This window comes from Dermacentor silvarum, chromosome 1 (genome assembly GCF_013339745.2).
Source record: "Dermacentor silvarum isolate Dsil-2018 chromosome 1, BIME_Dsil_1.4, whole genome shotgun sequence".
In the NCBI taxonomy this organism is placed as follows: Eukaryota; Metazoa; Arthropoda; class Arachnida; order Ixodida; family Ixodidae; genus Dermacentor; species Dermacentor silvarum.
In genome coordinates this window covers 348583833-348597301 of record NC_051154.1, presented here as the reverse complement: position 1 = coordinate 348597301, position 13469 = coordinate 348583833, and the positions used below count along the sequence as shown (strand labels likewise).

The window sequence follows — 13469 nt, the reverse complement described above, 5'->3', positions numbered from 1 at the left end:
GTTTTTAATTGAAACAGCTCGCCGCTATTGGCAAACTGAAATGGCACGGCGCATTGTGTAATGCCAGTTCCCGAGAGTCAGCTTCGCCTCAGTACAGTTGTGTTACGTGGTGAAGCATACCAAGAGTGGGAGGGGGCAATTGTCACGGGACACGGTATGTATTCACCCGCCGTCTCCTATCTCAGTACAAGCACCAATATGCCTAATAAGTGTACTGGCAGGTCCTTAAAGCTATTTCAGACTTGCCTGCGGTGATTTGAGCCCTTGGGAGCAGTAAAAGGCATGCATTTATGCTTTCGGACTGCCCGATTTTTCGGGCGTTTTTGCTGCTCCTAGGGAGGTCTGAAAAATCGGACGTTGACTATATTAATTGTAGTAATTTCACCAACTCTGTTTTACAATGGGCAAAAGAAACCGAGCAACGAGCTCTAGAAATGCAGGTATACACCGGCGTCATCTTTGCCAATCTTGGCGCCCTGGTTGCCAGCACTCTTTTCTCACCACCGCTGCGTACGACACTAAGAAAAACCAGTTTTGGACCTTTAAAAATTTCTCATAACCTTCATAATTGCTCAGAAACTTATTTGCGAGAAAACTTATAACCTCTGTTTTGACTATAATAATTCGAGAAAGCAATGAGTAAACGACATCAACATTCTCAAACGTATTCCAATAAATAAGTCATACTTGAATTAATTGGGGTCTCATTATCACAAATTAGTCCACTTAATCATTGCACATATCCGATAATTATCTTGCATGCCACTTTGTGGCCATGATTTTTGAACAGCAACTATTCGACATTCGATTCGAAAATGTTTGGCCAAAATCACTATTCGCACAACCCTAGTAAAATCCCCTTGACAATTACTGTATGAAAGTTTTATAAATCAAATTACCTGTATATTGAACTTTTTTGTGATCCCCTTCAGATTCGATATATCCGGGTTTGACTGTGCATTCCAGCAACATAGAAATGCATGCAATGTGCATGCTTGCACTGAAGTCTGGGCTTGTCACTTTAGTCATGAAGGCGGCTCCAGTAAAAATGTTGCTTAGTTCCGTTCCTAGCCACCTTATACTGTGTTCCCAAACGATGGTGAGGTGCTATTTACCATGACCAACTTTGGTAGCTATAGAACTAGAGATCTCATGTTTGCATCAAGCATCAAGCCAGATACAAGAGAAATCCCCGTGTGCAGAATTAACACTCCACCTCTGGTTTGGGACTCTATTCCTGCCTCAGCTAAGAAGTGTTGCTATTTCCTTCTTGCAATGTAATTTGGGACAGTGTCATGAGGAAGCACAAGCAAAATTAGGGCTATCATATGGCACACAAACTACAGTTCAACAATTCTGTACTTTTGCACACAGGTGTACAGTCTGTTTCACACTTAGGGGAAATCTCGGAGCGCATTGCATCGCGATGCGGCGAGCGCTGGAGCCGAGCGCCGGAAGCAGCTCGCGCAGGCACAGACGCTCGAGGCGCGTTATCTTGCGTCGGAGCTGTCGACGCGGTTGGCGGCCAGCCGCGTCCAGCAGTCGACGCGGTTCAAGATAACGCGCCTCGAGCGTCTGCGCCTGCGCGAGCTGCTTCCGGCACCCGACTCCAGCGCTCGCCGCATCGCGATGCAATGCGCTCCGAGATTTCCCCTAAGTGTGAAACAGACTGTACATGTCTCCGTGTTGGCAAGCATTGGTTTTGGCAGTACATACAAGGTTGTCAGGCTGGAACAGTTCTTGAGCATATGGGAATTACCCTGCTCCTCCACTGGAATTTGATTTGATGTGAGGTGTGCACTAAGGAGGGGCGGAAGAGGTGAATTCTTGGGAGCACCATGGGCAGGCTGCACACGAGAAGTCGGCAGGTTACATGTTTGAGACTCTTGGTCTCGAATCTTATATTTGTGGGAAGACTAAGTTGAAGCCAGAGTTTTGCATTGTCAGTTTGGGGGATGAGTCACTGACACATGCTTGTTCCTAATGCAGCAACCCTCAGCCAAGGCTGTCTCGACACCCATGATGTTTGATCCTGCGGATTTCTCATCACGAGCAGTGGACAGCAGTCACAAGGCAGCTGGTGGTAACCTGGCCAGGAGGAGAGCCTATCCAACGTAGCAGACGTCACGTGTTTGACTTGGCAGCCATCTTGCGTCCCTTTCCCTGCGAAGCCTTTTCCTAGGTTCTTTTCTTTTTTTGCACTACAGGACAGTATTTCTTCTTTCAGATGCTAGTTCAATTCATGGTGCGATTTGGGATGTCATTTTCCTGAAACAGTTTTTATTTTTCTTCCTCTACATCTGCTGCTCTCCCATGGAAGGGTAGTGTTCTGAGACTTTTTCTGTCATGTCTTTGGTAGTAGGTTTATTCTAGGTTTGACAAAACCAGAATGGAAATGTTTGAAAGTGTCGAGTGCTTGTTATATGATGCCATTATACTGTTGCAATGAACATTTCTTTTAGTCTTAATTATTTTTGCGTGAGCATTCATGTAATTTTTAAAGGCTACATGCAGAGGCCAAGGCTGGCTGTCTACAGGCATTAGTTATGACACTACATTTATAAGAGTGGATCAAAGGTGCTAGACTTAAAATGGAATCCTTTGTCATATGTCTGTTCAGGTTCACGTGTGACTGAAGCTGAATCAAAACTGATACACTTGACATTCACTTTTAAGCATGCATCAAAGTCGCTGATAGCCTAAAATTGTTCTGCAAGGCCTAGCATGGCAGTTTTGATCCATGTATACTGCATGACACGCTAAAATTAATTGGAAATGTGACAATGCAATGCTGTAGGTATCATATACCACATTCATTATGTCTGTGGGCAACGCATTGCTTTTTAACACAAACGTGGCATTTTTCACTGGATTGCTACTACAAAAAAAAAAAAATGAAGTTTATGTTTGGTCCCACAGCATTGCTGAGTTATTGTATGCAATTTTGTCATTTTTAGACTGTTTTAATGCGAATTTGATTCAAGGCATCAGCTCATGGCTGTACTGGAAGGGAAACACGAGATGCAGCTTGCTTGGTCTGTAAGAGCTTGACGGTGTTCTGATCTTGCCATCCAAGGTTCAAGCCCATAAGGGGCAAGTTTGGAGACCCTACCTTTGGTTGCCGCCAGTCTTTTGTTAAGCTACCGTCACAGGTGGTCGAGCCAAATGGTGGTATGCTCTTGTCTGTGTCCTCCAGGGAAGACAAAGCAAAACAGAAGCAGTGTTCAGTGGACTAGCAGCAAGTGCTAAGTGCATGGCAGTGTAGTGCCACAAGGTCTTGCACACCGACCATGACCAACTTCTGCCTTAACAGTGGTCTGTAGGCGTTATGACTGCTTTGTGGATCTCTCTTATGAACTGCTTGGTTTTGGTGTAGGGTATCTTGTCTATCTTTTCTCTCCCAAATGTGTGCAATGGTGTTTGCCATGATTGTCGTTGAGATGCTGCTACCATTCCGTTCTGCGCTTAACCTCGCTGAAGAGGTGGCGTGCTGTAGTAAATGCTGTTTAAAAGCTTATATTAGTGGTTGATGATAACCATTTGTGATGCTTTTTGGGGAACTCTTGTTTGTCTGTTTGCTTGAACTTATAGTTGTACATAGAAGCAGGCCTTTTGATAAGCCCAGCATTTGGCAGAGATTCTGTAGTACAAGTGCTGCTTTGGGCTCGATGATGTGGTCCTGCCATCGTAGCTATGGCTGTAGGCCTCTCTCATTGATGGCTACGAGTAGAATCAAGACTTTCCTTTTTGCAAATGGCTCTGTGGCTGTTGAGGTCCTTTGCAAAAGGAAAGCCTGTGTTTTTGAAGTAGATGAATTTTAACTTTTTCAAATGATTGTATAAGGTAGTGTATCTACCTTGTTTATGTTGCTGTGGTGGGTATTTGGATTAAGAATGTTATCTTTTTCTATTCTGCATGCAGTTAAAAGGCACACAGTTGTAGCAAAATGGAAGCGAAGCCTCTAGGACCTTGGCAATCGCTCATCTTTCCGTGTGCTTCACTAACTCTGCTCAATTGCTTTTTGTTCATATTCAGACATGCACTTATGTGACGGAGCACTAATATGCGATTGAAAATTGTGCATAATGTCACTTGGTGAGGCATGGGGTTTGTGCACTGCAATTTAAAGGGCTGAAGTTCACAGTGATTCCTTGCCTCATTGCAATTCCTTTCCTCTTAATTGAAGCAGGAGTGGGAGCTGCATAAAGTATTTGAGGAGCAGATTGTGATGTGAAACGCAGTAAAATCTAGCCAATGAGTGCTGGATGTTTGGACAAGGAAATAAAGCATTCTGGAGAGGAATCACTGTCGAAAAGTGGTCCCTGTATCCACACACACAGAACACAGGTGGTCATTAAAATTTGTATGGTTTCCTGTGCTGTACATTTTGGTTTTGTCTAAAAAGCTGCCTTGTGTGCGTGATCCCTAGGAATGTTTCAATTTTCACTGCGATCTTTGTCGGCGCTTGGACCTTTTGTTTTTCACTTCCGACACGCGTAGTCATGCCGTGCCTTTGGTGCATTTGTGGGCATGTCTGCTCCATGAACACACTGTTGGAACGGATTTCGCTTGTTGAAGAGGGGGCTAGCGATGCTTTTTTTGCAATGTTGGCTGTTCTCCGAGGTATGTATGAATGAAAGGAGAAAACAATGCTGAAGGAATAAAAGTTTTGGTGAGGATGGCCGTTTTCTGTCAAAAAAAAAACTAAGCTTAAAGCTGTTTGCCAAGCACGACAGCCCATGTTTTGTGGCTGACTGCTTGCAACTTGTGTGTGGGTAGAAAAATGCAATCTGAGTAGCGACTTGAACGTAGACTGGACACCGTTGGCCGCTGATATGAAAGACGTTCATTGCTGTTGTGACCAACAGAGGAAACACAATGCAACAGCACCGTTGTTTATCCATGTTCCTCGTGAAAGTGCATTTGTCCTTTGCTGCTTGGCACAAATGAAGACTAGAAAAGAAATCTGAACAATAGAGCATGTATCCTGTCGAGCAGCATCTGAGGTAGTATCAGAGGTGCTTGCATACAGATGAATACATTTGGTTTTGAAGATGTGCATTAAGTAGCAAAATGGAGGTGTTTTTATTGCAAAAGTAATATAGGCCCCATTATGTTGTCTATGCCAATTTGTGTACGTTTTAGTTTAGTTTTGTTCTACCTGCTTTTTTTTTGGTTACTGTATTTAAAAGTGCCCATATTTACAATCTTGCACTCATTGTAGTGCAACAGCGTGGTCTGAATCAGTATAGCTTCAGTAACGAGCTGAGATACCATTAAAGAGAAAATTTCACCATAAGTGCAAATTACCACTACAGTGAATTATGTTGTAACCTCTGCAGCCTTTGCTTCGAGTTGTCGACAAATTCGACTTCGCCCTGCCATCTGCTAGCCACTTGGTTAGCTCAGATGGTAGAGCAGCTGCCCCGGAAAGGCGGTGGTCCCGGGTTCGAGTCCCGGACCAGGACGAATTTTTCTTCAACTGCGAGGCTTTCTTTCGAGGAACCCGGTTGGGTTTCCATTATAGCAAATTGCTACATTTGGGTGGATGTCTCATTTTGCCTTTAATTACCCATCTCCACCTAGCGGATTTCTGCTGAACTATTACGTCATACACTTGCCTTTGCTTCGAGTTGTCGACAAATTCGACTTCGCCCTGCCATCTGCTAGCCGCCTGGTTAGCTCAGATGGTAGAGTGGCTGCCCCGGAAAGGCGGTGGTCCCGGGTTCGAGTCCCGGACCAGGACGAATTTTTCGTCAACTGCGAGGCTTTCTTTCGAGGAACCCGGTTGGGTTTCCATTGTAGCAAATCGCTACATTTGGGTGGATGTCTCAGTTTCCCTTTAATTACTTATCTCCACCTAGCGGATTTCCGCTGAACTATTACTTCATACACTTGCCTTTGCTTCGAGTTGTCGACAAATTCGACTTCGCCCTGCCATCTGCTAGCCGCCTGGTTAGCTCAGATGGTAGAGTGGCTGCCCCGGAAAGGCGGTGGTCCCGGGTTCGAGTCCCGGACCAGGACGAATTTTTCGTCAACTGCGAGGCTTTCTTTCGAGGAACCCGGTAGGGTTTCCATTGTAGCAAATTGCTACATTTGGGTGGATGTCTAAGTTTCCCTTTAATTACTTATCTCCACCTAGCGGATTTCCGCTGAACTATTACGTCATACAGGCTCTGATTTGTAACAAAGCACACTGGAGTGCTCTACTGAAATCATTTAAAAGTAAATTAAGAGGTTAGTTCTCCTGATTCCTCTCCTGATTTTGTTTATGTTGCAGAGAAAATTAGTAATCAAGTTGACTTTTTTTCATCTGGCCTATAACACCTACCGTTTGGCCTGACAATGGTGCACAACATGATTAGGATTCCATGTTGAAGTCATTTACAGAGTGCAAACTACAAGGTAGATTTATAATAGGCAAGGATTACGTTAGGCTGACCACAAAACTCATGCAACAAACTGTACTCCCTGTCAAAATACAAGCAATCATAATGCATTGGTTTTGGCAAATTGATTCATAGCTTGTAAAGAATGTGACTGAGCTGAACCTGAACAACAGAGCGAGGCTACGCAGGGTTTTCAGCGGCTCTACATAGGACCACCAACACCTGGGGCAGTGCAGCAGTGTGTTTGACTGTGTGCAATTCACTGGAACAGTTTGCAAACTGCGAAGTGCCAGAAATCATAGAGACCATCTGTTAACACTGTAGTAGGAACAACGAAAAAAAACATTGTGCCAACATTTCTGGACCTAATGCATGGGGCACTAGAGGCAAAGGACATTGTGCAAAGGTAGGTTACCTGAACGCAGCAAATGAGTAGACCATGCAAGGATATACCAGATTTCTGTTAAATAAAAGATCAAGTTTTTTCTTGTTTGGTGCATTGAAATTAAAAGTGGCATTGGTGGGATTCTTTAGTATTACGAGAATTATACAGCAAATAGCAGTAACGAATGATTGGGCATGAATTTACAGGAATGTCCATTTGAACACATTATTGAATTTTATGGTGCAATCCGTACGTATTCTCGAGTTGCTTGTGTTTAGGCCTACGTGATCTTGCGACGCGTTAATTTACTGTTCAACTAGAACCCAAGAATGAGGAATGCGTGTGTGGTTCAGTTCATTTTATTCACATGCAGCATGATATATAAAACTACGTAGACGCAGTCAAAAAGTGTAAACTAAAATTGTAAATGTAGCTAAAACAGGTGTACAAAGAAACATAACAGAATTGAAAATGCTAAAGAGAAAAACTTCTGAGCAAAATGGAGAGCGCTGTTTCGCGGAACAAAACAGCGGCTTTGATGGCTCGTTTCTAAGCGCTGCCTACATATGGTCCTGAAATGCATTCTACGTCGATGTAGTTTGCGATGTTGATTAAACGGGATGACTGGCGCACTTGCGCGAACCATTGTCGCGGACTAGTGCTCATAATACTGCCAGCTATCTCGAGACGTCGCCCGTTTTCAGTTTCAAGAATCAAGCGCGTATAACGAAGGGTCGCAGCGTTTCGCCAATGCTTTCGTCGGCTTCACCGAAGAATAGCTGACGTCCTGCTGCATGTTGCACATAGACACTGCGTCTGCTAGGCAGATCACATTCGAGTCCTCTGTGCGGCTCGTAAGCACAGCATAGATGTGCGCGCGGCTCTCTGGCCAGCGCCGAAAACAGCGCGCTAGCTTTGCCTCGGGCACAAGAGTCACCGAACCGGCGCACAGCACGGCGTGCCAGCTGCACAGTGATTTTCCAGCGCGCCTCTGTTCCGTCACGAAGTCGTGTAAAAGGCGCTTGGCGAGGTTGGCGTGAAGTTCCCACTTCCGCGATATCCACTTGTAGGTGACCACTTCGTTGGCGTCGAACACGAGGTGTTCGAGCACTTCGGATATCGATTCCGTCAGCATTGGCTGGCGAAGGCAAGGGGCGCCGCAGAGTAAGGAATCCATGGAGGAGCCAGCCCCGCGCTGCAGCTATTGCAGGCTCGCACTCGTCGCACTTCACACTGATTGCACTTAGGTCGGACTCCTTTTGGCATACCGCCTGTAGCGATGGGTAAACCTTCGAAGAGATCGGTAGGCTGTAAAGTGGTCTCGGCGCAGTTATAAATAAATGGCAAAATGTGTTAAAAAATAAAAAAAAAAGTGTTATATTCCTTTAAATATGCCATAGGAGACTTATGAGCTTGTCTGCCCGGCTAGCTCAGTCGGTAGAGCATGAGACTCTTAATCTCAGGGTCGTGGGTTCGAGCCCCACGTTGGGCGCTATGTTTTTGTTTCCTTCACATTGCTTTTTCTTTCCCCCCCCCCTTTTTTTTTTTTTTTTTTTTTTTTTTTTTTTTTGTAAACGTAGCCATGCGTATGAGTAGTCTGAATAAACACTTGTAGTTCATCACCCCGCGCCAGGTTCACATGTGCCTATGCAGAAGTAATATACCAATAAACTTGGCACTTGTACTACTTACGAACGTTTATGGAAATAAACGTTGTTACTTACACTTCTGCTCATATAAGACGGGAACAAGTAGTAGCAGTTTGCAATTAACGTCCACAATGTATAACCAAATCCTATGCCGGTATTGCCGCCTAAACTGGCGCGTGTCTTCGATATCTAAAGACTGGTACATTCGAGAGGTTCCTGCCGCGTTACAACACGGTTTGCACCTATGCGGAGGCCTTTCAATACAGGAAGCCAGTGAAAGCATGCCCGAGCCAAACGTTTAGCTGCTCTTGGGGAAATCGGAGGAGCCACGCGATTGGAATTCTGTAGGTTCACGCTCGCGCTCCCAGCCCGCTCCGAGCTGGAGCATAACCGTCGTGACGCTCTGAATGAACTGGGCGAATGTGTTCGCAGCGCTCGATTTTGACCCGCCGACTGTAAACCGCTTAGAAAGCGCCGACAAGAGGGTATAATATAATAGCATATATGTATGTTGTGCTCAGCGGCAGCGATCATTTAGGGGGATGTCGGGACCGTCTACCCTAACCCTGGCACTGGTTACGGGTAACCTTGACGCAACTTGGGTCACCGGATATGTGTTAGTTGAGTGACCCATGTTGTAGTAAACTAGTGCTAGTATGTGCCACTCTTCTTAATAATCATCATAACATATAAAACATATCACCAATCACACGCCCATTGTAAGATACATTGCTACTCGCAATAACATCGCTAATAATCTCAAAATTATGCGCCACCATGTTTTTTTTAAATTTATTATTACTTTTTTGTTAAGGATCGTTTGCCAAAATAATGTTTTTCCAGTTTGTTCTGCTGTTTACATCGAGTTGGTTTGTGGATGATTTTCTCCTTGTTCTCCTGCCGCACCCTTAATTGAGTGAATTGTCCAGGAGATCACCTTTGGTGTTTTTTTTTTTTTTTTTTTTTTTTTTTTTTTTTGGTAGTATAGACGAAAAAGGAGTGCGCGAGCAGAAATATATGTTGAATGCGAAGGGCTCTTTGTGTCGGTGTCAACTTCGCGTAGTGTGATGTGCAAGCGCCGCTTTTAGTGATTGAAGCAATTGAAATTTGCGCCTAATGGGCTTCACTTTGTGGCGCCTAGATGTCGCCTATGTCGCGCTAATGCGCTAGAGACGCCAAAAAGCGCGGGTGGTAAAAGGTGGTTGGGCGAAGCGCATGTGGAATGGTGTTTGCTCGTGAGCGCGTGCATTTTGGTCTAGACGCCTGGTGAAAATGGATTGTTCGGTTGAATTGCGACCCTTACTTAAACTGTGCAAGGTTCAGGCGCTTCTGTGGGACCTCGCAGGTGGCCATGTCGCCAGTGAATGTGCGTCTTCAAGAATTAAAATCGTCGTGAATGCAAAAGAGGATGATGCCAGCTGCGTTCAGACGGAGCTGATTTTCCCCGATAACATTGTGTTCGAAGTCGACACTATGACGATCCCCCTAGAAACCGGGGTCCTCAGGGACCGGAAAGGATTTGTCCAGCCGATGCCATGCCGAGAACTGACTTTCAACGTACGTTTCCACAAGTCGGCCGGCTCGGACTCGGAGCCGAAGATGGAGCCTTTCGTGGAACCTGCCGTTGTCGCTGGAACCGTCTACTGCTTCCAGTGTGTGAAATGCAATACGAGAATTCTCGGCGGAGGAGTAAAATTTCGCAGAGTCCTGCCGCTGCCATCCGATGATTGGAAAGAGGCAATGGGCGAATGGTTTTGTCACAAGCATGAAACTGCAAGCAGCGATGCCCTGCCCGATGTTCTCTCACCGAAACCGGACGAGCTGTTCACGTCCGCGGCGCACCTGCTGGTGCATGACAAAAACGTTCGAGAAGGCGACTTCGACAGGGAAAACGGAAAAGTGCGTTGTGGCATGTGCCACATTGTGGTGGGGAGAAAGGCGACTCCATCGTCTACAGCATTGTTTACGACTCGCGTGACAGTAACCCCTGCCAACGTGGAAGATAGCAGCCCCGTCGGTGGCGTCGACAAGTCTCGCCTACTGAGAAGCTTCATCAAAGAGCGGCTGCAGCTGAGCATGACCTGCAGGATTGTGCTGGCTTCCGTAAGTAATCACAGCTGACACGTTTCTTTGGGCTAGTTTGGGTTGGTGTCATTGCAAGTACGTGAATAGAGTAAGAAACGAGACCGTGCTGTCCCGTATCTTACTCGTCTGTTTGCGCACTATGCATATACTTGCAGTAACTAATCCCACTTCTATAAATAATAAAAAAAAAAAAAAAAAATTGCTCCCCGTCGGGGAATCGAACCCCGGTCTCCCGCGTGACAGGCGGGGATACTGACCACTATACTAACGAGGACGGTTGTTTAGGGCTGCTAAGGTGCTTTATCAAGAGCAACTTTACCGTAGAACACGCTACTACGAGGCCGCATGAGGCCTACTCGAATTTTTCTACGCAAATACCATTTCAAATACATGTGAAAACAATTAGGCAACCGCTCCGTCAAATTGAATGAAACTTGGTGCACTTAAGATACAGAAAGGTGAATTCATAGAATAACCAATTCCACCAGGGGCATAGTCGTTAAACCCCCCACCGAAATTTTTTGCGCACCCTTTGTTGTCGTCGCATCGCGCTGACATAATTCAAGAAACCGGTGCTACTATCACAATTTCATTCCTGGGCGCTTCCGTTTGGGTTGGTAATTTACAGCGAATCATGTCTGCATATGGAAAAAAACTGTCACGGTGTTTGTCAAGGCTTTGTCGCTCTGTGAGATTTTGGGCGAATGTGTGGCGGCCGCATTCTGAAGCAACAAATGAAGCAACAAATGCGGCAGCCGCATTTTAGACGAAGGCGAAAATGCTCGAGGCCTGTTTACTTAGATTTAGGTGCACGTTAAAGACCCCAGGTGGTCGAAATTTCCGGTATGCATTTCCGCCGCTTCCTTTCAGGTCCCGGTTAGGCCGCGCTCGCGCAGGATCTGCGCGCGAAACGTCTCTTGTTTGCGATTGCGCCCCTACGGAAGGCTGGTAGTTACTGTTGTGTTGTTGAATCCCAAACCAGCAATTACGGAAGGCTGGTAGTTGCTGTTGTGTTGTGGAATCCCAAACCAGCTATGTACACACGAAGGGGTTGATGCCAGCAGTGAAATTCCACTGACTCGCAACAGAATGCACGAAACAGACAGTCGACAAGCATAGATTACTGCTGTGCGCAGTACAGCGTAAGTAAACTCTTGTTGCAGGCGCTGGCAGTTCTCGTCTGAGTTCACGCGTCCTGAGAAATTGATTATGTGCACCATGCACTGAACAAGACCGGAGTTCATTCCTGCATTACTAGTACACCAGTCAGTCGAGATTCTGTGAGATACAAGGCCGCTTACTGTTTGCACCGGCCTAAGTGAAGCACAAATGAGTTGCACGCACTACTTAAAATGCGTACACATGCCATATCTATGCTGTGCGGTGAAATATTCTGTACCTGTTGACCCCCCCCCCCCCCCCCCCCGAAAAAATTTCTGGCTACGCCCCTGAATTCTACCGACTACAGGAAGCAGAATTATGATTTAGGGCCTCATAGCTCTTCCTTTTTTTTTTTCCAATTTACAAAAGTTACGAGAAATCGGTAATGGTACATTCGACTACGTGGTTCCAACTCTGCAGCGATGCGGAGCCGTCTCGAGGTTGGAACCCTTGGAACCAGGGATAGTCTGCTCCACCCGAATGTGCTCCACCCGAAACTGCTATCCGAGCAATCAGAGTAGCCACGTGATCGAGTTTCTGACGGATCTTGGTCGAGCTCCCAGTGCTCCGAGAGTGCATTCGAGCGCTCTCCATGAGCTGGAGAGAGTGAGAAAGAAAATGAACATCTGTATTGCGACAGGAGTCTTCAGTCTGAATCGATCATGGCACGCTTTGTATACGTGTAAAAAAATGCAAATTCGCCTTTGTTTGCGTCCCGCGCCGAGTGATATCGAAAACATGAGGTCTATTACATTAGACTGTCAGTTGTCACTTCTGGAGTCTGCAGTACAGTGCAGCACCGACGGGAGGGGTTCCGGTGTTATAACCCCCCCCCCCCCCCCCTTGAGGCCGAGTTACCCCCCCTCCCCCACGCGTCCAGCCCCACCAGTCCAACATGTACCTTCACCGCTCTGTTCACATTGTCATTACTAGAGGCCGGATCTTTAGGCATTAAAAAAGCGCGTTTTAGGCGCCAAAACTAGGCAGGCAAAGCAACGTTTTAGGCCTCCAACGTCGTAAATATAGGGACAATAAATTTTTACATAAATGAAAATAATTTCAAACGAAGACGTGCGCTACCTTTTTCTACGACAGGAAAACAAGAAATGCTATTGTTTATGATGTCACAAAGGCGCCAACAGTTGAACATAGCCGTGCAATGTTCCATAAAACTACTGGACTAATGATGATCATTTGGCGTAATACAAGCACACTGCTCATATTCATGTTCAATGGCCACTGTACTCGAGCGTTGCATAAAGTGAAACGAGCATGAAAAAGAATACTTGAAAGCTGGGAATACTGATTAAAAAAAGTGCTACTTTATGTCTGCCTGACGCAATTAAATTAAGACACCAAAAACAGACAAATAATAAATGCAAGGGAGACTACAATTTATTAAGAAATTAACATGTTCTTACATGAGGATTGTTAGGTACAACTCTGGCAATTTTCTCATATACAATGACATTATCGGAATTGTACAGGCAAAACGCCCCAACACTGCCAAATACACTTCCGCCCATTTGAAGTGCACGTGTTTGAAGAAATCTGTTTGGAGAGCACGCGGAACGTAGTCTAAGAATCACTGTGAAGATTGTGGAAACAATAGCAAACTACCACCATCTCCAAATTTTTGGATTCAAAATTTTTCCTCTTGTCACTGAGAATGAACTTGTACGCTGAGAAGGAACGCTCGACGGGGCAGTGAACACCTTAAAAAGTAAATTACAAACAAAACAAAAGCCGCGTGCACATCACATTTTTCTTTCTTCTTTTGCTCTTTACTCTCATTTCCCC

The 13469-nt window shown here is 45.5% G+C and overlaps 2 protein-coding genes and 2 non-coding genes across 13 annotated transcripts in view; 3 read left to right on the top strand and 1 right to left on the bottom strand.

The window, feature by feature from the left end:
- LOC119437407 (uncharacterized) overlaps window positions 1-4679 on the top strand; it is a 408649-nt gene extending 403970 nt beyond the window's left edge. For all 8 annotated transcript variants that reach the window (XM_049660503.1, XM_049660506.1, XM_049660507.1 and 5 more), the window contains one exon: window positions 1990-4679. In XM_049660503.1, the coding sequence (XP_049516460.1) occupies window positions 1990-2118 (129 nt within the window). In that variant the 3' untranslated portion in view covers window positions 2119-4679. The remainder of the gene's footprint in view (window positions 1-1989) is intronic.
- A 3514-nt stretch (window positions 4680-8193) lies between these two features.
- Window positions 8194-8266, top strand: Trnak-cuu (transfer RNA lysine (anticodon CUU)). The gene has a single exon. It is a non-coding gene; the product is annotated as a tRNA-Lys (tRNA).
- A 1276-nt stretch (window positions 8267-9542) lies between these two features.
- LOC119437404 (uncharacterized) overlaps window positions 9543-13469 on the top strand; it is a 158100-nt gene continuing 154173 nt past the window's right edge. Inside the window, exon 1 of one of the 3 annotated variants that reach the window (XM_037704432.2) lies at window positions 9543-10526. In XM_037704432.2, the coding sequence (XP_037560360.1) occupies window positions 9696-10526 (831 nt within the window). In that variant the 5' untranslated portion in view covers window positions 9543-9695. The remainder of the gene's footprint in view (window positions 10527-13469) is intronic. The other 2 variants (XM_049660501.1, XM_037704431.2) reach the window with 2 other exon arrangements.
- Trnad-guc (transfer RNA aspartic acid (anticodon GUC)) lies at window positions 10711-10782 on the bottom strand. The gene has a single exon. It is a non-coding gene; the product is annotated as a tRNA-Asp (tRNA).